Source organism: Dama dama, chromosome 20, assembly GCF_033118175.1.
Source record: "Dama dama isolate Ldn47 chromosome 20, ASM3311817v1, whole genome shotgun sequence".
NCBI classification, from domain to species: domain Eukaryota; kingdom Metazoa; phylum Chordata; class Mammalia; order Artiodactyla; family Cervidae; genus Dama; species Dama dama.
Window position 1 is genome coordinate 96,683,529 of NC_083700.1, and position 27,744 is coordinate 96,711,272.

The window sequence follows — 27,744 nt, forward strand, 5'->3', positions numbered from 1 at the left end:
AAGTTATTTGGTCTTGACTGGGATCACTCACGCAGTTTGGGTTATTTAACCACTTAGCTGAGGTTAGAAGGTCTTAGCTTGGGGTCCATCACATGTCTCCCACAGCTAGCCTGGGCTTCTTCACATAGCAGTAAAAAAGAGCCAAGGTAACAGTGAAAGCTGCAAGGCCTCTTGAGGCCTAAACTTAGAACTCAACACAGCATTCATTCTGCCAAACTTAACTGGTCAAAGCAAATCATACAGTTAGCCCAGATTAAAGGGGTGAGGAAACAGACTGTGTCTTAGTGAAGGAAATGGCAAAGTTACATTGCATTGGGACAGGATGTGACATTTAGTATATGTGCTGCTGAAGCGAGCACCAGGATGTGACATTTAAAACTTAAAATACCAAGTATTAGCAAGGCTGTGAATCAAAGTACTCTGTATTTGGATTGAATCACCATGATCTATGTGAAGAATCTTGGCTGTAAGAGAGCTCAAATCAGAAGTTCCTAGCAGGGTTTTATGCTACTCCGGTCATGTAGTCAAGTCACACGTACATAACCAGTTACACCAGTTGTAAATGGTCAGTAATTAAAATAACCCTGGGAGTCACCAGGGGAACTTCAGATTTAAGTAGCACAATAGAAATACCAATACCTTTATCTGGGCTGTTATAGCCATGCTTCCCGGGAAACAAACTCACTCAGAAGGACAATGCAGATAGTGGAGTGTAATTTATTACACCTGCGGGCCCAAGGCAGAGTCTCCTCTTAGCCAAGGGCCCCGACCAGCATTTGTGAAAATCTTTTATACCCCATGTGTACATGTCCAAACCCACCAGCCCAAATCCCTTGAGGCTTACAAAGAAAGGGTAAACACAATCACTATAACCCCATCATTCACGTGTTATGTGTTCAAACAGTTAATAATCAATAAGCCTGTGGTTACATTCTGATAGATACTGTCTGGAGGCAGGGGTGATTAGTGTCTGTTTTCTCTTAGGCAATGAGTAACCTGGATGTGATCTTCAAGATTCCCCTGCCCAGATGGGGTCTTATCCTTCCATTGTCATTCCCACAGGGGCTAAGCACAGAGTTCAGAGTCCATTGGAGAGGCGGCCTAGCATGATCAGCACAGACAGGCCTGAGATGGAGTCCAGGTCCTATGAATTCCTTCTTCATTCCCCCCTCTTAATGCTCTTAGTTTCCATAATGAGCATCATTTATTGAGATATATTGTACCTTAGCCCTCCTGCCACCCACATGAGAGAATGCTATCAACCTCTGGGTTACAAAATTCACAAGGCATTCTAGGAAGCAGGGCCCACAAAGCAGTATGATCAAGATTACTATAACAACAGTTCATTAGACATGGCTTTCACTTGATTTTGCATATCCTCCAAGGCAGTAGATACATCTTCAGACAGGTCAGGGATGTACACACAACATTTGCGCAAGTCCCTTCTTGGGCTGCTGTGAGTATGTCTAATGCCATCCTATTTTGAATTACTGCCTTCCTCATCTGAATCTGTTGTTCATTCAAAGCTTGAATGGCTTTAGTACTGTCTAAGAGGGCCTGTTTAGTGAAATTAGTTAAGGCCTCTACCTTAACCATGATATCCGTTGTCCCTACAGAGGGTACAAACAAGGCAGCAAGATAGTCATACCATTGGAACACGGATTGTGTCCATCTTGCATGCAGATAAGGCAGGTTTACTGGAGGCTGATGTAGGCTAGGCTTAATTCTGCCATGGGCGAAAGCAAATCCTAATGTGCAACGCCGCACCCAGCCAACTGGTAACCATGGCCATAAGTTAAGCCCACAGAGCCACTGGGTCCCATTGGGGGCTACCCAGCGGATTCCAGGATTACATTTCCAGTTGGAACCGGGCCACTGAGCAGACTGATTGGGGTGATAGGTAACTTCCAAGATTTGTTTACTTTGTTCAGGGGACAAATAACAATTCTTTTGGGTCTAGGGGACGGTCTCCAAATCCAACTTTCTGTTCTTTTTGTTCCTAGCAAACAGTAGCAGGGGCAATCAACTGTCTTTTCTCAGGAGTCATCCAGAAATATTCATCCCAGACCTGGTAGTATGCTCAAGGTACCGGGAGGCCTGTCCCCCTTTTGTAAGGGAGCCCTTTTCCTCTTTAATTCTCATATATGAGGTATAAGCCTTTGTTATCTCCGTAAGGCTGGTGTTCATGTTAAATGTAACCCTATGTCCCTGGCCCATTGATGGCTTCTTCTTACACCAGGAGAGCAAAGAAAGGTTATGGTTGGTAAGAGAGAGGAAAATTTCTTTCTGTTGTTAAAGTCCCCATAAGGAAGTGGCGATACCCACCAGGGGAGTCTGTCCATTACTGACAGGGGCATAGCCCCACATACCCAAGTTCAGAATTGCATTGGTGAGGCCGAGCAGCAGGAGTCGTTTGACTAGCTCCATCCTGTAGAGGGCTTGTCCGGGACCTCGTTTTCTTCTTCCTCCTCAGAACGATCTTGGTTTCCCGTGGGTCGGTGGGGTCCTTCTGGGTGGTGCACTCGGCGTCCTCCAGGTCAGCGAGGTATGCCTTCTTCGCTCTGGCGTGATGGATCAAGGGACAATACCTGCAACTTTAACTGCAGTAGGGGTAGTTAGAATAACATAAGGGCCCTTTCACCAAAGGGCTAGCAAATCATGTTTCCAATCTTTGACCCGTACTTGGTCACCAAGTGTAAACTCATGAATCTGTTCCCCAAGGGGGAACGGCACCCTTTGTTGTACAAACTTAGTTACCCGATTTATTACCTTACCCAGTTCCATCTGCTGTGAAATCCTATTCCCCCTTACCTGAGGCAAATTTGTTGACAATTGTTTTATTATGGGAGGAGGGCTTCCATACACAATTTCGTATGAAGAATAGCCTTGGGACTGTGGGGTCATCCTGAGTCTGAGCAAAGCCATTGGAAGCAAGTCCACTCAGGAGCAGTCAGTCTCTCTGATCCACTTGGAGAGTCTCTTTAAGTGTCCGGTTGGTTCATTCCACCATCTTAGAACTCTGGGGCCTATATGCAGTGTACAGTTTAAAGTTTTGCTTACTTGTTGTACTAAATCAGCTACAAAAGCCGGGCCATTGCCTGATCCAATGCTGGTAGGAAATCCAAATCTGGGAACCATTTCCCTAAGCAGGCACCGGGCTACTTCTGATGCTCTTTCAGTCCAGGTAGGAAAAGCTTTTACCAATCTCAAGAATGCACATACCATGACCAGCAGGTAACGGTAGTGTCGGTGAGGTTTCATTTCAGTGAAGTCCACTCCCAGGTGTTCAAGAGGCAGTGTGCCTTTCAGCTGAATACCCGGAGGTTTTTGTCTGAATACCCGAGAGGCAGCATTAACCTGTGAGCAGGCAGCATGGCCTAGGTGGGTCACTTGGTGTGTTTGGCTTACCAGAGTGTGTGCCAGCTCCTCTGGTACCAGTAATTTGCCACTTGGCAATTCCCACCATTTCTTTTCAGTCTTGATGTCCCCTTCCACTTTGGAATACCCGAGAGCTGTTGTCCCTGTTTTATCAGGCTAGTGCCATCAGTATATAGGACCCAATTAAGGTCTGGAACCTTGAGCCCTTCTTTAAAACAAACCCCAGATACCTTACCTCCTCTTTGTAGATCTGTCCCTTCTTCTTCGACACCCGGTAACCTGCTTCCATCAACAGCTGGAGCAGTGCATTTGTCCCTTTCCAGCATTTTTCCTTGGTCTCAGGCAGCCAGCAGGTCATCCTGGTCATCAGGTCATCAGGTCATCCCCGTATTGTAGTAGCTGACATCCATACTCTTCCGGATGGAATGAGTCCAGATCAGAAGCCAAGGCTTCCCCAAAGATGGCTGTGGAGTTAGCCTTTGTTATCTGGTGCTCCCGACTGGATCTTCCCATTCAAAAGCAATGATGGGCTGTGACGCTGGGGCGAGGTGTATGCAGAAGAAGGCATCCTTGAGATCTAGGCAAGTGTAAACTTTAGTCCTCGGCGGGAGGAGGCTAAGTAAGGTACAGGGGTTTGGAACAGTGGGGTGTAAAGTCACAGTAGCCTGGTTGACTAGCCTGAGATCTTGTACAGGCCTATAGTCCTGTCCTCCTTCCCTTTTGACTGGCAGGTTTGGTGTATTCCAAGCCGACTGGCACTCTACTAGAATGCCTGCTTGTTTCAATCTATTGATGTGGGGCAATATGCCAGTTCAGGCCTCCATCCATAGCGGGTACTGGCGCCCTCTAACCGGGATGGTGCCTGGTTTGAGTTCCATTATCACTGGGGCGTGATGTTCAGCCAGCCTGGGGGGAGGGAGGTTGTCTTCCACCCAGATCTCAGGGAACAATTGAGTTAGCTTGCTCACGCTCTTCCGGCCCACCTGGTTCTGCCTTCAGAGGCTCATGCAACCTCCACTCATCTTGGGTTGGCAGTGAGAGAGGGTAAATAAGTCAGAGTCCGTCCAGAAGGCAGGCCTCTCCTCAGGGGAGAAAGTCACCTGTGCTCCTAGTTTTGAGAGCAAGTCTCCTCCCAACAGGGGTACTGGGCACTCAGGAATGTAGAGGAATTCATGAATCACTTGGTACCCCCCCCCCCCCCCACCACCATCTGACATTTTCTGGACTGGCAAAACGATTTAATCATCTCTTCTCCCGATACCCCAGTTACATGGGTAGTCTTTTTGGATAGTGGTGCCACAGGTTTTGTTACCACCGACAGTTCTGCTCCTGTATCCACCATGAAGTCAATGTTTTGTTCCCCCACTTTTAAGGTTACCATGGGCTCTCAGGGACCTGATATCTGAACCCTGGCAGCCCTAGTTAATTTCCAAGTCAGCAAGCCCCACAACTACGAGAGCTTCCTCTTCCTTCCTTGCCTTAGGGCATTCATTCTTCCAGTGGCCAAAACCTTGGCACCGGGCACACTGGTTTGGCTGTAACGGGCCCAGGGCCTCCCTTGGGACCGGCTGAAGGACCGTCCTGTCCCTGGGGCAGATGAGGTTTTCCGAAGATCCCAAGATAGACTTTCCCAGAGCAGCAGCTTGCACTGTAAGTCTCTTGTCTGTTCTCTTTCATTCCCTTGGCTCTCTGGCAGAGCACAGTCTCTGCTTAATTCCAACGTCTCCCTCCCCTTCTTGTCAGTACTCACGGGGAGAGGCGGGTATAGCTTGGGCGGTTCGGTTGGAGCCGGATGCTCGAAGTGTTGGCCAGAGGCTTCTGTCACTGGGATCGGAGCCTGCCCAAATGGCGGCTCTACGAACTCCGGGAAAGCTGGCGGAGGAGCAGTGGCTGTTGCAGAAACTTCAACTGGCCCTGGATCAGGTATTAAGGCTGCCTCCAGTCCTGGTGAAGCACTGGGAGGCAGGTGTGTCATTATCCAGCATAGGGGAGGGGTCAGGTCATCCCCGTCCAAATCCTGTAGAATTTCCTTATTTTATCATCAGTCAATTTTTGTGCCATTAATATTTTTCCATTTCCCTTCTGGATACAGAACCTTGTCTAAGTAGGAGGGTCTCAAGCTAACCCTAGCCATGAAATAGATGGATATTGATCCAGGTGTCCTGGCTCTCCTGTGACTACTGTATAGATTGCTTCCACTATTTTTAAGTCCACGGTGTTCTCTGGTGGCCATCCTGCTGCCATAGGGGTCCATTCGACCTCACAGAGTATGTGGAGGCAGTTAGGCTTCATCTTCACCCCATAGTCTCCTCCTAATCCCTTCTTTAAAATTTTCACTCCAATACAGTTGCCTTAGATTCACTTCTCCACCATCTTGCTTACCTTCTCAGACCTTCTTCTACTTTTCCTTTGTCTACGAAGTTCTCAGTACCCTATGTACTTCTGATATTTCCACTCAGTGACACTTAAATTGCTATTCTGCCTCCTTCCTAATTGGGGTGAAAAGAGCCTTACCTGCCAGACCCCAGTGGGAGAAGGGGGATCGGCGTGTCTTCACCTGCCGGTCAGCACAGGTGAACCAGAACATCACATGGTCCAAGACTGTTTCTCCCTTAAAGTCCATTCTGCCTCGGTGGGCTTGATCAGGTGCGGATGAAAACAGAGAAGGGTTAAATATCCCATGTCCCAGGCCATCTCCGGAAAAGCCAATTCATACTCACTTCTGTATCCCCCTCCTTCTACCCTAACAATTCCGAGGGGGTCAAGAATTTCACAGCAGACAGGACACCTCCTGGGGGAGGGCAGAATACGAGCATACAAGGACCAGTTTCCTATCCTAAAAATCCCCTGGCGATCGCTTGGTAATAATTTTCCCCGAGATGGCGTGGACACACCTCCTAAATGACCTTCACAAATTTCCTTCCTAAACCCTAGCATGCCCATCGACCTGTGTACCAAGCAATCGCCACCTGCCTATTCCAGGCTCCTGTGGGTCCCCCGCTCCTTCTAGTCCCTCCCAGGGGGGTGATCAGGCCCCCTCTTCCACCCTCCTGGGTGGGTTCCTCCTCACCTGAGAGCTCAGTTCCCCTGCTGCTGTCCACTACCTGCTGACGTGAAAGGTCCGGGCATTGAAAAACAGAATCCTTCCAGAGGGGCGAGGCACCTTCCCCCCTCTAGGAGATTCATGCTACAAAGCCTCGGGGTGGCCTCAAATGATACCTATCTCCTCAAAATGAGGAGTTTCCCGGCCAACGCACCAAATGTTATAGCCATCCTTTCCGGGAAACAAACTCACTCAGAAGGACAATGCAGATAGTGGAGTGCAGTTTATTACACCAGTGGGCCCAAGGCAGAGTCTCCTCTTAGCCAAGGGCCCTGACCAGCATTTGTGAAAATCTTTTATACCCCATGTGTACATGTCCAAACCCACCAGCCCAAATCCCTTGAGGCTTACAAAGAAAGGGTAAATACAACCACAATAACTCCATCATTCACGTGTTATGTGTTCAAACAGTTAATAATCAATAAGCCTGTGGTTACATTCTGATAGATACTGTCTGGAGGCAGGGGTGATTAGTGTCTGTTTTCTCTTAGGCAATGAGTAACCTGGATATGATCTTCAAGATTCCCCTGCCCAGATGGGGTCTTATCCTTCCATTGTCATTCCCACAGGCGCTAAGCACAGAGTTCAGAGTCCATTGAAGAGGCGGCCTAGCACAATCAGCATGGACAGGCCTGAGATGGAGTCCAGGCCCTATGAATTCCTTCTTCAGGGCCAACAGTGAAAAACCAGACATCCAGATAGATAAACAGAGCTTTTCCAATCCAGCTGTAAATCAACTCTCTTCCATAATGTGAAATTCTAGAATAGGCAAAACTATAGTGACAAAAAGCAAATCAGTGGTTACCTGGAACCAGGGATTAGGGAAAGGAATTAAGTGCAAAGGAGCATAAGAAAACATTTCAGGAGATGGAACTGTTTTCTATATTTTGATGGTGATGATGGTTATACTATTATAAGGAATTATCAAATACATTTAAATGGTCCATTTAGTACTGATAAATTATATTGTGTGTAAATAATAACAAAAAAGAAAAAAATTTTTAGTATCATGCTACATTTAATCTTTGGGACTTAACATTTAATATTTTATTGCTAAGAATCATTCGTATTATTATGTGTCACTGTAGTTCACTTGTTTCGAAACCAGTATAATATTCCATTGTGTGAACAGTCCAGTTTATTTGTTCACTCTCTTGCTCATGGGTATTTGGGTTTGCTTTTGTGACCAGGGCTGTGATGAAAACATTCTTGTATGTATCTCCTGATGTACATGTAAGAGTTTCTCTTGGATTTATCCCTAGTAATGTAATAAGTGAGTTGTAGGTAAACATTCAATTACAGGAGATAATCAAACTATTTTCCAAAGTAGATCTCTGCTTTTCTTATCTGCGTCTCTCTGTCCCCAAATAGATTTCGACCCCAACTGCAGGAGACACTATCCCCTCGAATTATCACTGCTTAGCATTTAATTAGCACCAGGCTGGCTATCCAGGAGGCCAAGGGAAGAAACCCAGGCACCTAAGGCGTCCAAGCCTCAGCAAATACTGAATGTTGAGTAAGCAGCAGGCAGGAACTACACAGCACACATGGAAGCTAATTAAAGTCCTACTCCCTGGAGCTCCATCTTCCTAGCTTTGCTTGATTTTGAGTCTGAAAGATCTTTCAGGGCCCTCAGTTATGATGCAAATTCCAAGAAAGGAAAGGCTTAACCTCATCTAAAATCCTTCTCAGCTGACACCTCTAATACCCAAACAAGGATTAGCAGGAAAGGCTTAAAGAACAAAAGGAGAGACAGACTAGGAAGAGAAGGGTTAAGCAAAGTAGGAAGAATCCTCTTCCATGCAAGAAGCAGTTTTTCAGAAAAAAAAATTTAATAAAAAAAATAGTATCTGCAAGTGACCATAAGCAATTTTTAATATCCCTACCTTTAAAGAACTGCCTTCTTTGTGTTAAAGTTACAAAAATAACACAACTAACAGTCAGGCATTCAGTTCAGTCGCTCAGTCGTGTCCGACCCTTTGCAACCCCATGAATTGCAGCATGCCAGGCCTCCCTGTCCATCATCAACTCCCGGAGTCTACCCAAACCCATGTCCATCGAGTCGGTGATGCCATCCAACCATCTCATCCTCTGTCGTCCCCTTCTCCTCCTGCCCCCAATCCTTCCCAGCATTAGGGTCTTTTCCAATGAGTCAAGTCTTCTCATGAGGTGGCCAAAGTATTGGAGTGTCAGCTTCAACATCGGTCCTTCCAATGGACACCCAGGACTGATCTCCTTTAGGATGGACTGGTTGGATCTTCTTGCAGTCCAAGGGACTCTCAAGAGTTTTCTCCAACACCACAGTTCAAAAGCATCAATTCAATATTGCTCCAAATACACACTGTGAGGTGACAGCCTGTGATGCTGGGAGAAGAGCTCTGAGGGATTTGAGGCTTAGCCAGAGAACTAGCAACAGAGCTTAGTCATGCACCAGGAACAAGAAAAAAAAAAAAAAAAACCTGAAGATAACAAAATAAGACATTAGGCAATTCCTAGGTGCTCAGAGAGCTGCCATTCTGAAGAATGAAGAGGCCTCATTTTCTCCCACAGTCCCAAACACTACATCCCCAGCAGTTCCCTGGCCACCTGTCATACAGGAGCTCAAGGAATACTTACTAGAGGAGTGAACAAGGGAAGAAACACACAACAGAGTATCACAGCCCTGTGGCAGAAGCAGCTTCCCAGCCACATTTGGGCAACAGAGCTGTTGACAGTAGGAGGATGCCTGGAATTATTTGGCTCTGGAGAGCTTTCTTAATGTAAGTAAGCAGATTATAATGCACTGGCTTAACATTTTCAGTTACTCGTTCCTGAAATCAGATCAAGGGCCATATGGAGAAACTTGGCAGGCTTGCGTAGGTCCTTCAACTGCTCAAGACTTATCACGCAAAACTCATCTCAACTGTGAGAAAGGTTCAGTAACCAGAGGCCTGTAACCAGGCTGAGGTCCTGGACTCTGGGTACCTGAGAGTTAGTGCTCATTAGCAGCACCTGGTACAAGAGGAACTAACAAAACTTGGACTGACATGAGACCACCCCCAACTTCAGCCCCAGCTCCATGGAGCTTCAACAGTTTTATTGGCTAAACACTTCTTCCCAAGTTTACAGCATCACTGGTTCCTCCTCCAAAACCCCTAGTGGGGCAGGAACCTTTAGCACAGGCTCAAAGATGGGGAGCGGGGATTGGAAGTGGGGTACAATAAGTGAGTTAGAAACCTGCTGATGCTCCACAATTGGACAGCAGGACAGAAAAACTCCTATTTCCTACTGCTGAAAACCATCTATAGAAAGGCTTGAATGGGATGGAGATTAACCACTGGTCTCCACAAGAGTACACCCAGTCTTCCTATACCAGGACTTCAGGAACAGGGCAATGCTACGTCATTCTACACATTTTGCAAAAGTACATAGGCCCAAAATTGGCCATGAGGTTTGGGATTACCAGCTCCCCAACTTGGCAGGATGGGAAGAAAGAAAATGTGTTCATGAAAAGCTTTCGGAAGTGAGTCAAGTCTTCCACCTGAACCTTGATGCTGTATTGATTGTCCAGGAGCTCGATGGCACCTTGCACCACATACTCATTCTGTAAGTGTGAAAGTGAGCAGGTGGAATAGACAATGTGGCCTCCTGGTTTGGTGGCAAGGAGTCCAGCCCTGTAACCAGAGAGAGAGAGAGTGGTAGTAACTAATGAGCTTCACAGAAGCAGAAGGGCAACAGAAGAAGCTGGAAGGACTGGGGAGCCAGTTGTGGGATGGGTGACTGTGTTAGCCTCTGCATGCCTTCCACAGCGACGTCATCTGAAAAGCTGTTCTCAAAGCAGAGAGCAACCTAACCTTACTCCAAGGGCTCTCCTCCAGAAGCTGTCTTGAAACAGCCACCTGATCTTTGACTCCAGTTATAGACCAAACTCTGATACTGGCTATGAATCGAGTTCTTATTCCAGCTGTACAGAGCCTTGACCTCAGTATATATTTCAAAATTGTGTTAATCATTGACATAGGGTTAAGGGTTAGCCTGGAGGTAAAAGTGAATCTGTGCAGTTCATCCTGCTATGAATTTCTACCACACAGAGTTTTTATGTCCCAGAGCAAGACCATCCTGTGATGTTTGTCTCCTTCAGACAGATTCCCAAACAGAAAACCCTTCTATGGGCGATGGTCTTGGCAACAGCTTCTAGCACCCCAGATTCCCAGATCACTCTTTCCCAAAGTCCCGAGTTTTTATAAATCTGTTACTCACGCAAGAAGCTGCACCTGCAACATAGGCAGCATCCGCCGCTCCTTCTTCCTCGAACGCTGAAAGATGTTGTTTTCCTCCTCATGAAGGGAGTGGCGGTCTGTGGTACAAGGCACATCCACTAGCACCTGCCCAGAAGTGTAAAAGATGAAGTATTAGAGCTCCTTACAGGCTCCTCTTCCTTAGGTCAGGGCTATTTTAGTCCCTTGACCTGGAGGATTCTGCAGAGTGCTGCCTTGGCCCATCCCCCAACTGCAGAGTATCTGACAAAGCTTCTCACCTTAACCTGGTGGACGACTGTGAAATAAAGAGTGGGAAAATAGTACATCTAGGTATACTTATGGCTGGTCAAAAAACCAAAACCAACATATAAATAATTCTAATTAAATAATTGATATCAACCTAAAAAGAAGTCTTCAGTGTTTCAGAGCTCTGTCCTTGACTCTATACCTAGCTATTTGAATGAAAACATCCAATTTACAGATGACATAATGACCAAAGGGTAGCTAATACACTGAGTAACAGGATCAGGATTCAAAATTATCTTATTCTAAAACAATGTCATATTCAACGTGGAAAAGTTTTATTTTTTTTCCATTTATTTTTATTAGTTGGAGGCTAATTATCAATGTGGAAAAGTTTTAAAGTGAGAGATGCAAAGTCATTCACTTATTGGGGAATTCCCCAGCGGTCCAGTGGTTAGGACTCCCCACTTTCTCTGCTCAGGGCCTGAGTTCAATCCCTGGTCAGGGAACCAAGATCCCACAAGTCACACAGCACAGCCAAAAATAAAGTCATGCATTTATTTATTAAAAGCCTACTCTGATGGGCAGCAAAACAAAACAAAAAGAGCCCTCACCTCCCCCAAAAAACCAGTCCTATATTTACATTTCAAAAAAAGTAAAAATTATCTATGGAAAAGATCTGTAAATTTTCACTTAAGCAGAAATTCCATGTAAATTAGTAACGACCCAGGGTTCAATACTCTGATGCATTCTTTGGCTACATGAATTGATACAGCACACACAGAGTAAGATAAATGATTACCTTGTAGTCTGGTCAGGTCATATCTCAAGAAATGTGATGGGACTAGCGTTCAGAAAAAGAGACATTAATTAAATAAGAACGCTCAGAGAAGGGATAGGAAAGCTCAGAGAAGGGTCACTGGGATGTTTAGAAACCATATGACAATACCCTCTGTTTCCTGAAACCCTTGTAATACAAAATACCTAAAAAGGATAGATAAAATACATTTTAAAAATAGTCAATATTTTAAAATGCGTAGCTCAAAGAAAATTAGAAAAATATGTAGAAGCCAAAGAAAAATCAGGAGTACAAATCCAAGGAGGCATTCCAGAGCTGAAGCTGATGACTTCTTTTTTTTTTTCCAATTTGAAGTATAGTTGATTTATAACGTTGTGTTAGTTTCTGTTAAACAGCAAAGAGATTCAGTAAAAAAAAAAAAATATATATATATATATATTATTTTTCAGATTCTTTTCTGTTATAGTATATTATAAGATATTGAATATAGTTCCCTGTGCTATACAGTAGGACCTTGTTCCTTTTTTCTTTTGGCTGTGCTGTGTGGCTTGTGGGTGCTCAGTTCCCTAACTAGGGATTCAACCCAGGCCACAGCAGTGAAAGCCCAGAATTCTAACCACTAGGCCACCAGGGAACTCCCAGGACCTTGTTTATCTATTTCACATACAGTAGTTTGCATCCACTAATCCCAAACTCCTAATTTATTCCATCCCTTTCTCCTTTGGTAACCATAACTTTGTTTTCTATACCGGTGAATCTGTTTCCATCTTGTTCATTTGTATCTTTTTTTATTAGATTCCACTTGTAAGAGATTTGTCTTTCTCTGAGTTACTTCACTTAGTATGATAATCTCTAGGTTCATCCATGTTGCTGCAAATGGCACTATTTCATTCTTTTTTATGGCTGAGGCATATTCCATTTAATATATGTATCACATCTTCTTTATCCACTCATCTGTCAATAGACATTTAGGTTGCTTCTAAGTCTTGGCTCTTGTAAATAATGCTGCTAATTATAGTTTTGTCTGAACATACGTCCAGGAGTGGGATAGTTGGATCCTATGGCAACTCTACTTTTAGTTTTTTGAGAAACCTCCATACTGTTTTCTATAATGGCTGCACCAATTTATATTCCCACCAACCATGTAAGAAGGTTCTCTTCTCTACAACCTATCCAGCATTTATTATAGACAATTTTTTTTTTAATCTTTTTGGCCATGCCACACAGCATGTGGGATCTTAGTTCCCTGACCAGGGATCAAATCCGCACTCTGTGCATTGGCAGCGTGGAGTCTTAACCACTGGACCACCAGGAAAGTCTCAATTATTTGTAGACTTTTTGATAACAGCCATTCTGACCAGTGAGAAGTCACATTGTAGTTTTGATTTGCATTTTCTAAAAATTAGCAATGTTGAGCATTTTTCCATAGGCCTGCTGGCAGGATTAAAATTATCTAATGTAGAATTAAAATAAACCTTCCTAAATAAAAAAAATTTAAGAGATTACACAGTGAAATAAACAGTAAGTAAAACAAACAGAGTAAATACTTTGACAGAGCCAAAACCAAATATATCAGGGACATCAATTGTTTTAAAAGAGAAAAATTTACAGATTGGTTCAAAAAACAATACCCAATTCTAGGGAGTATATGAGAGACATATCTAAAGGGTAGTTATTTAACAAGGCTTAATATAAAGAGATTGGAAAAGGTATAACTGCAACATATATAAAAGGAAAGCTGTTAAGTGGGGAGATGGGTAGGTATCCTGCCATGAAAATGCAGAGCTCTGGCACTCCAGCTGATGGCCAGGTAGAGCTCCGGGAGAAATGAATTTAACAAGAGTGTATGGAGTCCTGAGATAGTATTCTTCTTTGAATCTGAAGTGCTTAACACTTGCCTAACACAGTATGTAATACACAACTATTTGATCAACAAATAAATTAACAAAGACATCTTCAGGACATTAAAGCTGTTTTCAAACATCTGAAGCACTTTCACATGAAATGGGAGGCAGAGCATTGTAATAGAAGGCATAGCTGGAATCAATGAATGGAAATAATAAAGATAAAAGGGACTGTGATGATGACAATATTATTAAATGCTTTCTATATGCCAGGAGCATTCTACATGCATTCCTATCACCTATGGGATAGGCATTAATAGTATCCTTACTTTAAAGAGGAAGAAACTGAAGCTTAAACTGAAAGATTAACTTCTCTGGCTGATAAGTGATGGAGCCAGGATTCCAAACCAAGCAGTCTGATGCTAGAATCCTTGAACTCAGCCATATACCATAAAATCTAGAGATTTTAATTCAGTAGGAGAAAGAATTTTTTCTAATAGCAAAGATGTTCAACTACAAAACCTGAGTGAGCCCCTGTCACTGAAAGTATGCAAGCACAGGCTGAATAATGATGATGGCTACTACCTGTCTAATCTTCATGGCCAGTTGATGTACTGACACTTTCCCTGGATATGCTCATTATTAATCCTCATAATAATCATTTCCTATTTTACAAACAAAGAGGCTGAAGTTCACCAAGATCAAGCAGCTGTCTCAAAGTCAGTAAGTGACACCTCTGTGATACAAAAACAAGTTAGGTCAACAGCAGAGGTTACGTTCCCTCTACTCTGCTGCCTGTGTGCCAAAAAGGCTGAATAGGGGATTCCTACACAGATGGGAAGCAGGTTTCTCAAGCTATCCAAGATTCTATAAGCCTTGGTCTTTCTTTACATGTCTTAGAGTGGCTGAGGCAAGATGGTAAGAACTGAACAGAAGAGAAAAATGTGTCAGATGACAACACAAAGGCAATAGCTACATATATTTTATATATTTAGAAGTATGTGTTTTAAATAAATATTTTTAGAATGTGCTGATTAGAAAATACAGAGAACTCTCCTCCACTGTTGATGGGAATATAAATCAGTGCAGCCACTATGGAGAATAGTATGGAGATTCCTCAAAAAACGAAAAACAGAACTACTGCGTGTGTGTGTGTGTGTGTGTGTGTACTCAGTCGCTCAGTCGCATCCGACTCTTTGTGACCCCTGGACTGTAGCCCACCAGGCTCCTCTATCCATTAGATTTTCCAGGCAAGAATACTGGAGTGGGTTGCCATTTTCTTCTCCAGGGGAACTTCCCGACCCAGGGATTGAACCCACCTCTCCTTTATCTCCAACACTGGCAGGCAGATTCTTTATCACTGAGCCACCTGGGAAGCAGAACTACCATATGACCCAGCACTCCCACTCCTGGGCATATAACCAGAGAAAACCATGATTCAAAAGATACATGCATTCCATTGTTCATTGTAGCACTATTTACAATAGGCAAGACACTGAAGCAACCTAAATGTCTATCAATGAAGGAACAGATAAAGATGTTGTACATATACACTGTTGTTGTTGTTTAATTGCTAAGGCATGTCAGACTCTCTTGCAACCCTGTGGACTGTAGCCTGCCAGGCTCCTCTGTCCATGGGATTTCCAAGACAAGACTATGGAGTGGGTTGCCATTTCCTTCTCCAGGGGATCTTCCCGACCCACGGATCAAACCCTCCTCTCCTGCACTGCAGGCAGATTCTTTACTGCTGAGCTGCCTGGGAAGCCCACAAGAACACGAGAGTGGGTTGCCATGCCCTCCTCCAGGGGAACCTTCCCACACGTGTTAATACAATGGAACGTTATTCAGCCATAAAAAGGAATGAAACTGTGCCATTTGCAGAGACATAGATAAACCTAGAGGCTGTCATATAGAGTGAAGTAAGTCAGAAAGAGAAAAACAAATAAAATATCACTTACACGTGGAATCTAGAAAAATGATATGGATGAACTTCCCTGCAAAGCAGAGAGACACAGGTGCAGAGAATAAACTTACAGATACCAAGAAGGGAAGGGAAAGTGAAAGTGAAAGTCGCTCAGTTGTGTCCGACTCTTTGCAACCCCATAGACTATACAGTGCATGGAATTCTCCACGCTAGAATACTGGAGTGGGTAGGTAGCCTTTCCCTTCTCCAGGAGATCTTCCCAACCCAAAAATCGAACCAAGGTCTCCCACATTGCAGGTGGATTCTTTACCAGCTGAGCCACAAGGGAAGCCCAAGAATACTGAAGTGGGTAGCCTATCCCTTCTCCAGCGGATCTTCCCACCTCAGGAATCCAAATGGTGTCTCCTGCTCTGCAGGCAGATTCTTTACCAACTGACTATCAGGGAGGCCCCAGAGGGAAGTGGGGGTGGGATAAACTGGGAGACTGGGATTGACATATATATACTACTATGTATAAAACAGATAACTAATAAGAACCTACTGTAGAGCACATGAAACTCTACTTAATGGTATGTGGTAACCTAAATGGGAAGGAAATCTAAAAAAGAGGGGATACACATAACTGACTCACCATGCTATAAAGCAGAAACTAACACAACACTGTAAAGCAACTATACTCTAATAAAAACAAATAAGAATTTAAAAAATAATAAAAGAAAATACAAATAACTTAAAGATGTAAAATTACTTTCCTCTTCATTCATAACAAAAATGTAATTAGATGCTTCAGTTTGGCAAAAACCAAAAAGTTGGACAACTCGAGGAAACAGTGCCCTTATTCATTACCGGTAGAAGTGAAACTGACTTAGCCTTCACAGGGAGTGATTCAGTAACCTCTGTCAATATTCTAAGTACATATAAATTGTTATCCAGCAATCATACCCCAAAAACAAAACCAAAAGTTTGACTACAGGGCATATTATTAACTAAAAAAAAAATACAAACTTCAGAATAGTAAGCATAATACACTACCATTCCTATTATTTTTTATATACACATTTATATTTGTATATACACAAAGAAAATATTTTAAGGGGATACAGAAGAAAATATAGACAATATGTAGGGAGAGGAAGTAGACAGCTGTGAGGCAGGATTAAGAAGGAAACATACTTTTCTCCAGATACCATATTGAGCCTTCTGCATTTTACATCATGTACTGTATTAATATTCAAAACTAAATAAAATGAGCTTAATCATACTACTTTAATGAGGGTTACTGTGCAGCCAAGTGAGTAGTGAAATAAAATAAGCCTAATTAATTTTTTTCCATCCAGACAGGTTCAAACTCTTTTTGTTCCCTCTAATCAAGATAGTAGGCAGTCATCTAAGCTGAACTGACAGTTCTGCAGATGGCTGTTTTCACCACATCACCCAAGGAGAGAGTTGGCCAGGTCCACAATCAGCCCCACATCTTCAAATACATATGGCTAGATCCTACCTGCTCAGGGCCTAGCACCAGGAGGGAATGCCAGGTTTGGCTAGCTGGATGTCCCAGGTCAGGAATCACTCACCCGGTCATAGGTGTCCCCCTCCAATTCTCCCCACTTCCTGCCATCCCATGATGTGACTCGAACTCGATTCTTATCCCTGACATCTTGTGGCACATAGCTGTGAAGGACCCTCTGTAGCCTGCTCATTCGTGACGTGGAGAGATCATTGGCAGCGAGATTACCTGTGGGAGTATAAATTTTTAGAATTGTTTTTTCTACTTCTGTAAAAAAACGCCATTGGACTCTTGACAGGAATTGCACTGAATCTATAGACATTCTGGGTAGTAGGAACATCTTATGCCTGCAGGAATAAAGAAACTTCAGAGGCCATTGCACAACAAAGCATCCCGCATCCCGCCAGCAATGGTGCTGATGGAGAGTCAGACAAATTCTCAGGCATAGCCAATCAATGCAGACCCCCCAGGCCGGGGCAGGTGGAGGAGAAACATTTATTATATGCAAAGCACAGTACTAGACACTCTGGAGTAGGGGCTGCAAAGGCAAACACCAACTTAACCCAGAAAGGTTATATAAATAAGACAAAGCAGACTAGGTTAAAACATTTATTTCTTTAAAAAATATGCTCTCTCTCACCTTTCTTGAAATATGCATTTCCCTTCATCTTTGGTAGATACTACATATTATTTACCCCTAATTTAAATTCTACTCTTATTCCTCAGTATGGGCTTCCCCAGTGGCTCAGCTGTAAAGAATCTACCTGCAATGCAGGACACGTAGAGACATGGGTTCAATCCTTGGGTCAGGAAGATCCCTTGGAGAAAAAAATGGCAACCTACTTCAGTATTCTGGCCTCGAAAATTCCATGGACAGAGGAGCCTGAAGGGCTACAGTCCATGAGGGAAAAGTCAGACATGACTGAGCAACTAAACAACAATTCCTTAGTAACAGAACTCCAATTTTATTTGAGAGAGAGGGGAGCAATATTCCCTAAAAGACTACATTTCCCAGCCTCCTTTTACAACTAAGTAAAACTATAAGACTAAGTTCTGGTCAGTGAGTTATAGGCAGAATTATTGTGTGGGACTTCTGGGAAGATGTTTAAAAGAAGCTGATACAGGGCTTCCCTTGTGGCTCAGTGGTAAAGAATCCACCTGCCATGCAGGAGACATGGGTTTAATCCCTGGTCCAGGAAGATCCCACATGCCACGGAGAAGCTAAGCCCCTGCTCCACAACTACTGAACCTGTGCTCTAGAGTCCAGAAGCCGCAACTACTAATACCACAGGCCACAACTACTGAAGCTTGTGTGCCCTAGAGCCCGTGCTGTCCAACAGGATAAGCCACTGCAATGAGAAGCCTACATACCACAACTGGAGAGTAGCCCCTGCTCGCTGCAACTACAGAAAAGCCCATGTAGCAACAAAGACCCAGCACAGCCCAAAATAAATAAAAATTATATATAAAAAACAGAAGCTGATACAGGGGCTTTCCTGGTGGTCCAGTAGTTAGGATTCTACCTGCCAATGCAGGGGACACAGGTTTGATCCCTCATCTGAGAAGATGCTGAGGGGCAACTAAGCCCATGTGCCACAATTACCGAAGCCCACGCACCCCAGAGCCCGTGCTCAACAAGAGAAGCCACTTCAATAAGAAGCCCATGCACCACAACTAGAGAGTAGCCCCCTGCTTGTGGCAATGAGAGAAAACCCACACAGCAGTAAAGACCCAGTATAGTCAAAAATAAATTTTAAAAATTAAAAATAAATAAATAAAAAGAAGCTGATACAATCAGGAGATATGCCTCTTTTGTCCAGGCTTTTCTTCCTGCCTGGAACTTGACTGTAATGATTGGATTTCCAGTAGTCAAGCAGTCATGTTGGAGGCATGAGGCAATCCTGAGGATGGAAGACAGCAATAAAATAGGTTGCAAAAAGAAAGAAGAAACCCTGATAACTGTGGAGCCTCCATGCCAGTCCTGGACTGCCTATATTCCAGCTCTCTTACGTAAGAGAAAAATAAACATTTCTTCTTTAAGTCAGTTAGTTAACTTTTCTATTGTATACAACCAAGCTAATCCTGAATGATTCACCACCTAGCTTTAATTTTCCCTTCTGTGATAGACACAAGTTTAAGAACTATTTCACTTCACTCTTGGCTCTAAGAAAAATATTACTATGAGCATAATGATAAATGGCAACTGATACCTGGCCTCGGAGTCAAGGAATGAAAGAGAGCAGTGGGCACTGCTGTGAAGATTTAGAGAGCACATACTTTTATCTAGTGAGTGAACCACTTTAGTCTCCCCACAAAGAAATATGTCCTAATTTTTGAGGGCACTCAAAGAAGTCAAAATCGGATTCTCTGCTCAAGAGGAATTTGCAGCAGGATATTAATTGAGAAGAGAAAATCTGGGTTCCAGTTCTGGACCTATCCCTAACTCCTTTGGAAAAGCAACTCTCAATTACTTCTCTTTGGCCCTTCTTCCTCTTCTGAGTTCCAGTTCCTCCTCATCCAAGAAACTCCACCTTATCCATTCCCCCTTTTGATGGATTCTCACAGCACTCAGTCAGATCAGCATAGCCTGGCTTAGGGTGATTGGACCCATTAAGCCATATCAACATTTCTTCATTCCCTCTGGACTTACAGAATGTGGAAATCAAATATAGTACCTCTCTGAATCACCTGTAGGGCCTACCTTGAGGCTGGAAGCTAATTCAAACTGTGCAAGTTGACTGATAAGAACTGGAAAAGAAGGGTCCAGGTCCAACAAAAAAGGCTATGGCAAAAGAAGCCTGGCTGAGCTCCATGATCAGTATCACAGCCATCCCCACCCTTCTGGCTTTCCTGGTGGTCCAGTGGTTAAGAATTTGCCTGCCAACGCAGGGGTCACGGGGTGAAGATTCCACATGCCGCGGGGCAACTATGCTCGTGTACCACAGCTACTGAGCCCATGAACCCAAGAGCCTATGCTCTGTGACCAGAAAAGTCACTGCAACGAAAATCTTGAGCACAGCAACTAGCGAGTAGACCCCAATTGCCACAACTGGAAAAAGTCCATGCACAGCAACAAAGACCCAGCACAGCCAAGAATGAATGAATGAATAAATAAAAATCACAGCCTCCTTGTGAATCTTTCTCAAGATAAAAATACTGCTTATATTAAGGGAGGATGTCAGCAAATGGATGGCTGAAATGAACATTTACAATGAACAAAGCCCAGGCTGAGCTATACTACTGAGTAAGTCTTAGGCCTGTCCTCAAGGAACTCCTTATCTTGGGGAGAAAGAACATGTATACCCATTATCCTCTGATGCAAGGCTAATGTACTAACTGTTTCAAGGGTGATGCCCAGGGTGTGAGGGCACAGGAGACAGAGGACACACTTTGCAGCTGGCCAGCAGAGATCATGAGAGAAGACTTCCAGGAGGTGGCACACTTGAGCTGAGGCTTGAGAGCTAAGAGGGTGATAGGATGGGGGTATTCCAGAGAGGATCTATAACATGAGCAAAAGAAGAGCCTTATTCAGGCAACAAAGAGTAGCAGGATATGGGTGAAGCACATAAAGCCTGGGGAAGAATGACATATGAAAGCTCTAAAGGACTACTGTGGCCAGATCTTATCATTTCAGCTGTCAGGCTAAGAAAATGGAATTTATAGACAAAGGGAACAGATGCAGAGGGGTGAAAAGTGTCATGTAGTAGATTAATCAGGGCTTTGCTTTAATCTGCTTTCAAAGACCTTGCTCTGTTCGGCAGTCTTACTTGGCCACCTGACAGAGAAAGAGAGGAAGTCACTGCAAACAGGAAAAAAACCCAGCTTAGCAAGTACTACCCTACCTCTGACCTGGACCAGAGAGCTCATCATATTCAGTGAGCCCCTGACTGGGGGAGGGAGAGGGAGGGAGAGGGAGCCCTCCCTGCTTAAGACACCAGCCCTCTGACTTACGGCAACAGCCAGTCTGAAGCAATGCTAATGTCTTTCCCCCAGGGGCTGCACACAAGTCAAGCACGGTGTCACCAGGCTGCAGGCCAAGGGCCAGGACAGGCAGCAAGGATGCAGCATCCATCAGGTAGTAATCCATGAGACCCAGGCTGCCAAGCCTAGAAGAGAAGAGACCACCTTAGTGTGAAAAGCCAAAGTCAGGAGACCCACTGGAAGTCAAGGTCTCAAGTCCATACCCTCAGGGATTACTGAGCTCTATGTAGCAAAAACTCATTTCTCCCACCCACCCTCAGTTATGTACTCACTCACTCATTCATCTACATAACAGCCAGAGCAGCCTTTTAAAACAGAAATCAACTTACCTGATTCCAGCCACACTACTCATCTTGCTATTCCTTAATTAAGCCACGCATACTCCTATTTTGTAGTTTTTCTGCTTTCTGCATGCAGCATACTTCCTTCAAATATACCTCATTTGCTTCCTCACTTCTTTCAGATCCTCCGCGAAAGTTACCTCACCAAAGAGGCACTGGTATGCCCTGACCACTCTATCTGAAAATAGCAGCACCCTACTCCCATCTATCTATCTTTAAAGTACTTATTATTCACTTTGTTAAGTATAGGTGTGTGTGTGTGTGTGTTTTTCTCCTTCTCTCTCTCCCTATTAGAGTGAAGGTAGAGACTTTGTCTTGCTTTGTTCATTATAACATCTCCAACACCCAAAACAGTGAATGGCATGTGGTAGGAACTCAGTTTTATTAGGTTACATATTGAGATACAAAGTTCTTTCTGGGTTCAGAAAAGAATGCCATTCATTATGCCTGTCAGAGTTAAAATTATCTGACTTAGGTTTGGATGAAGGAATGGACTTTCATTAGGTTAAAAAAAGGGAGTGGGGTGGGGAAGAGGCGCATTCTGAGCAGAAGAAAACAAAAAAATCAAAGGCACAGAACCAAACTCATAGCTTCTTTCAGACACAGTGAGAAATCTGGTGTGTTAGAAATACAAGGAGATCCAACCAGTCCATCCTAAAAGAGATCAGTCCTGGGTATTCACTGGAAGGACTGATGTTGAAGCTGAAACTCCAATACTTTGGCCACCTGATGTGAAGAGCTGACTCATCTGAAAAGACCCTGATGCTGGGAAAGATTGAGGGCAGGAGAAGAAGGGGACGACAGAGGATGAGATGGTTAGATGGCATCACCGACTCAATGGACATGAATTTGGGTAAACTCCGGGAGTTCGTGATGGACAGGGAGGCCTGGCGTGATGCGGTTCAATGGGTCGCAAAGAGTCAGACACGACTGAGCGACTGAACTGAACTGAGAAATACAAGGTACACGAGATTGAAGTTGGAAAGCAGATAGAGGCCAAGGTTGTAACATATCAAGTTTGGACTATAACCTGTAGGCAGTTATCAAAAATTCTTAAAGAAAATCACATGATCGGCTAGTGAGAGTTTTAGAAAGCTAGGTAGGCTAGAAAGAACAAATTAGAAACAGAGACACCAGTCAGAAGACTGTTACAAGAGTCCAAGTGAGAGCTAGTGACACACAGATAGAGGCAGCAATCATTAGGGTAGAGGGGGATGACAACAACATAACAGTCACAGAAGGACTCCTCATTCCCAGTTGTCATAAGGGCAACTGCGGTGCAGCCATTCAGCCTGAGACACAGTTCAGCATGGACAGCCTTTGGGGACAGTCTCAAGGAGAGAGAAAACTTGGTCCCTGCTGCCCTGACAGGAAAGCTCTGGGAGAAAGATGTGACAAGACATAAGACACAGCACCACCGAGGATCAGCTACAAGAACTACAATCCTTTCACACTTGAATTGTCTGTGAAACTGTGTGCCTTGTACCTCACAAAGGAGAAAGACGAGAAATCACAGAAAAATATAGAATTGCTATCATAGCAGTGCTGGCTCACAAAACCCATTCTTATCAAGTTCCTTCCTTTTATTAATTTATTTTTTTAAGTTCCTTTCCTTAAGAAGCATTACTCAACCTTTTTTTTGGGGGGGGGGGTGCGGTTCATAGTTTTGAGAATCGGTTAAAAGTTACAATATCTCTTTCAAACAAAAAGGCACAGTATACTTACAGCTGATTCACATTGTTGTATGGCAGCAACCAACACAACATTGTAAAGCAATTATCCTGCAACTAAAATTTTAAAAAGAAAAGCAAAACAACTTTTCAATTTCTGGAGGTTCCTGGACTCCCTGAATACATTTTTGAACTTCCCAGAGGTTAAGATCCCCTTCATTTACAGGGAATCCATCAAGACAAGAAGGGAAAAACTCAAATACAGAGAGCTGCTTTCCCCCTACTCTCAGGGTGTCCTCAGGCAACTAAGGAAGCCACATGGTCTTACTCCATGGATCTGCCTAAGGCCAGGGCCTCCAAACTGGCCTCTAACCCTGCTCCAATCTATCCCCTCCTTACTGTGACTAAACCATCTTCCTGAAACACAACTTTGATGGCAATAACATCAACAGTAAGAGATACTATGTATGAGTATTATATTGCAGGGACTATACTTGGTTTTTAATATGCATCATTTGATTTAATTCTTACCACAACTCTATGAGGCAGGAGAACTCAGATTCTAGAGCCAGACTACCTGGATCTCAAATCCAGCCCACCTGCTCATCAGTTGTGTGACCTTCAGCAAATTACTCAACTTCTCTGTACCTCAGTTTCCTCATCTGTAATGAGTATGTACCAGATAGGATTAGTGTGATGAAACAAATTAACAGAAGTCAAATGCTTAAAACAGTATCTGGCACATAGTGAGCTATACTGTCAGCTATTACTATCATTACTTTCCAAGTTATCTTCCTGATAACGAAACCAAGGCTCAGGTATCCTATGCCACCTGTCTTTTTTTTTTTTGGTTGCACTTCATAGCATGAGGAACTTCTCCAACCAGGGATCCAGGGATCAACATGGCGGCCCCTGCAATGAAAGTTTGGAGCCTTAACCATTGGACCACCAGCGAAGCCCCATATTATCTAATATCAATAAGTGGTAAAGACAGGATTCAAATCTAGGTTCCCTTAACTCCAAAGCCCATGCTTATAACCACCCTGTTATTCCTTTCCTCTGCTCTGAACCCCTCTTCAGTGGTTCTCTAGAACACATACTGGCCATTTACAGCAATATATACTAAAAGGCATACAGTATGAAGCTACCCAGCCCTGGTATTCCAGTCATTTATAAGCAACCGTAGACCACCAGGAAACTCCCCTTTCCCCAGCCTGCAAACTCCTGGAATTCAAGATTCCTATACATGGCTTCCCATGTACTTTTCCAGCCTCATCTCTTACTTCTCTTAAGCATACAGTTTTCCTTCAAACCAGCAGCTAAGACTACTGCAAAGACTCCTAATTTACAACCCCATTTCTAGCCTTGCCTCTCTCCAACATATTTTCCACACAGCAGCCAGAATGATATTTTAAAAATTCAAATCTGATCACGTCATTCTCCAGCTTAAAACCTTTATGGCTGGGACTTCCCTGGTGGCCAGTGGTTAAGACTCTGTACTTCCACTGCAGGGGGCACGAGTTCAATCTCTGGTCAGGGAACTAAGATCCCAGATGCCAAATAAAAATGACAACAAAACAAACAAACAAAAAACCCTTTCATGGCTCCCTCTTCCTTTTAGAGAAAAAGTCCATAATCCCATATGGCCTGTAAAACCTTCCTTATCTGGTTAGATGGTAAAGAACCCTCCTTGCAGGCGGAAGACCTGGCTTTGATCCCTGGGTTGGCAAGATCCCACTCCAGTATTCTTGCCTGGAGACTCCCCATGGACAGAGGAACCTGGCAACCTACAGTCAATGGGGTCACAAAGATTTGGACATGACTGAGCGACTAAGCCCAGCACAGTCGTCTTCTGTAGCCTCACACTCCCATCCCCAACCCCATGCCACCAGTTTTAATTCCTATTCAGTTTTCAGGTCTTAGCTTAAATTTCACTTCCTCAGCACTAGATCTTCTAAATATAAGACTTCATGGCATCTTGTACTTTTCTTCTGTAGCACTTATCACAACCATAAATAGTTAAGTTATCTCCCTCACTACACTGCAAGTTCCATGGGGACTTGTGCACTTCAGAGTGCCTGGCATTTGGTAGACAATATTTGCTGAATGAAAGAAACAATCCTTCAAAGATCAACTCCCACATCCTGCAACTACCACTGAGCTCTCCTTTTCTCAATTTCTAACACAATTTAGCATTTTATTACAGAATCTTTTTTCATTCAAATTCATATACATCTGAGCATTGGATAAGATGTCTGGAAGGTCTCCTTTCTTTTCCCCAGTCTAATACTAACTTTGTGTTCCTAAGCAAGCCCTATTTCCTAGACAAGGCCCACTTCTTTGGTATCATGAGGTTACCTGTCCTACTCTCTTTGATGGGGGCAAAATAAGAAAGCAATTGTAAATAACACACATTTTAACTAGAAAGGGTGTAGTAAGTGCTCATATAAGAAGTGTGGGTTTTTTTCCTTTCTTAGGAAGTAGCATAGAGCAGGCTCAAAGTGCAGGTACTGGGGTCAGACTGCCTGGGTCTAAATACTAGCTACACCACTTACTACCTAAAGGACCTACAGAAGTCAGTACCTTAACTTCTCTGCACCTCGGTTTCCTCAAAGATAAAAGAAAAACAGTAATATTATCCACCTCAGAGGACTGTTGACAGAACAAAAGGAGGTAAGGCCCAGCATGTATAAGCACTTAGTAAATATTAGCAATATTAGGATTCCTATTAAACAGGACAAGAGCTTCATCTCTTCCTGTATACTTCCGGCAGACACTCAGCACAGCGCCAGCCATGCTCCAGATCCTACCTGGCAGGAGGGAAACGGCTGACATCCCCTCTGGTGAAAGTAAAACAACGAAGATTTGGACTGCAAGCCCAGGACGCAGGGGATGGAGCAGCAGTTTGGCTATTCTCAGGCTCTGGTTCCCGGTGGAAGATCGCGTCATTCACAAAGTCCCTGGCCTTCAGCTGCTCCAGCTCAGCACTCACATGATCCCCAGAAGCGAAGTTATTGACCAGTGCACCATACTTCTGCTCTGAGAGGAGACTGACCCGGATCGACGGCCAGAGATCTCCAAATTGCACACTGTAGGTCATGTCAAAATTCTGCAGAGCCAGTCGAGTAGCAGGAAATTTGGGCTCTGTGGAAGCCTGGAAGAAAGAGAACAGGCTTATAGGTCTTCCAGTCCTCTATTCCCTTACTGCCTGAGCCCACCACCACCTTAGAGTGCTGGGGCAAATATGGATCCAGCTAGTGCCCACTCCTGCCTTCGCATCGTGTCTCTGCCTGCCAGAGAAAAAGTGTATGAGAGAAAAGTAGTGGGAAACTGGCCTTTCTAACTCAGTGTTGTGAAAGTAAACTCTAGCTCTCACAATAGTATGTGGGTGTCACCAAAAATGAGGGCACTCCTTGAGACCTAGGAGAGGACTCTTGAGGTAAGTCTATAGAAGGTTGGTAGCAACTATAGAGGCCCTGGGCAAAGAACAGATTTAAAGATGGAAGACATTTTTTTCTTTCTGAATAGTCCTTCCATTTTCCAAAGCACTTTCACATCTCCTAGTTTAGATGAGCACCATAAGAGACAGCGCAGTGGGATACAAAAAATATCAACCTTCTACATTTGGTGGAGAAGAGAGGGTAACTTACCTAAAGGTCATGCAGTGACTGACACCACAGTGCTCAGTATCACAGGGCTGAGGGTCATTTGGGGAAAGTTCCCAGATTCCAGGAAGGTGGGATGAGAAGAGCTCACAGAAACCTTGAAGTGTGAATCAAAGTGGGGACGTACAGAATGACTGCTATGGCGGTAGCAGAGAGGGGCGTGAGTCAGGCTTGAGGAGTACAGAAATAGATCGAAAGAGAAAAGCTGAGGAGTCCACAAGTTGGCCCTGGTTGCCACAGCCGGGATGCTTACTATGGCTGGCAGCCCTGTTACTGTCTATGAATTTTGGGTTGGCTTTGATTTTCGGATTGCTTGGAACTCCTTCTCTGCCCTCATTTCTTGTTATGGTGGGGGCTCTTGCTGCGACCATGACCTCTGCTACGGTGGGGACTCTTGCTCTCTCTCAAACTTTTGCCACGGTGGGGACTCTTGCTCTGGCTCCTGCTCTGGCCCTGCCTTCTGCCATGGTGAGGACTCTTGCTTTGGCTCCGACTTCTGTTACGAAGGGCACTCTTGATCGGGCCCTGACTTTTGCTAGGTTGGGTACTTTCACTCTGGCCCTGATCTTCAAGACGTGGAGGACTCTCTTCCTGGTTTTTATTTGTGCTTTCTTGGGTACTACTGCTCCCACTCCAACTTCTGCTAAGATGGAAAGTCTTTCTTTGAGTCCAAGTTGTGCTAGGGTCATGGGCACTCTCACTCTGGCTCCAACTTGCACTTTGGTGGGCGTTGTTGCTGTCACTACACTGGCATTCACTAATAACCAAAGTTGAACTACAGCTGGCATTAGTACTACAGCTGCAACTCTTGGTTGAAGGCACAGGACAGCTGTAGGGAATCTGGGAGGACTCCTTGTGGGAGTCTCGAGAAGCCATGGAGTAGACGTGGAGGCCACATGGCATAGCATCAAGGTGACCCCGGGCTCTGGGGGCAATGGGTAAATTTTGGGGGTCAAAGGGTGTTCTCAAAGGGATAAAAGAATAGATGTGGGTAGAACAAGGAGGCACCACAGGCTGGCGATGAGGTTGGAGTGGGCCCCGGGGAGTGCTA

At 44.2% G+C, this 27,744-nt stretch overlaps 1 protein-coding gene across 2 annotated transcripts in view; it reads right to left on the reverse strand.

Moving 5' to 3' along the window:
* Positions 1 to 699: 699 nt before the first annotated feature.
* NSUN4 (NOP2/Sun RNA methyltransferase 4) overlaps positions 700 to 27,744 on the reverse strand; it is a 29,541-nt gene continuing 2,496 nt past the window's right edge. Inside the window, exons 2-7 of one of the 2 annotated variants that reach the window (XR_009689237.1) lie at positions 25,839 to 26,182; positions 20,988 to 21,142; positions 17,104 to 17,264; positions 10,721 to 10,845; positions 2,812 to 10,134; positions 700 to 2,561 (exon numbers count right to left, since the gene is read on the reverse strand). Coding sequence is in view for 1 of the 2 variants with exons in the window: in XM_061122012.1 (XP_060977995.1) it covers positions 9,858 to 10,134; positions 10,721 to 10,845; positions 17,104 to 17,264; positions 20,988 to 21,142; positions 25,839 to 26,182 (1,062 nt within the window). In the remaining variant the exon portion in view is untranslated. Of the gene's footprint in view, positions 10,135 to 10,720; positions 10,846 to 17,103; positions 17,265 to 20,987; positions 21,143 to 25,838; positions 26,183 to 27,744 lie in introns of both variants that reach the window. The other variant, XM_061122012.1, reaches the window with a different exon arrangement.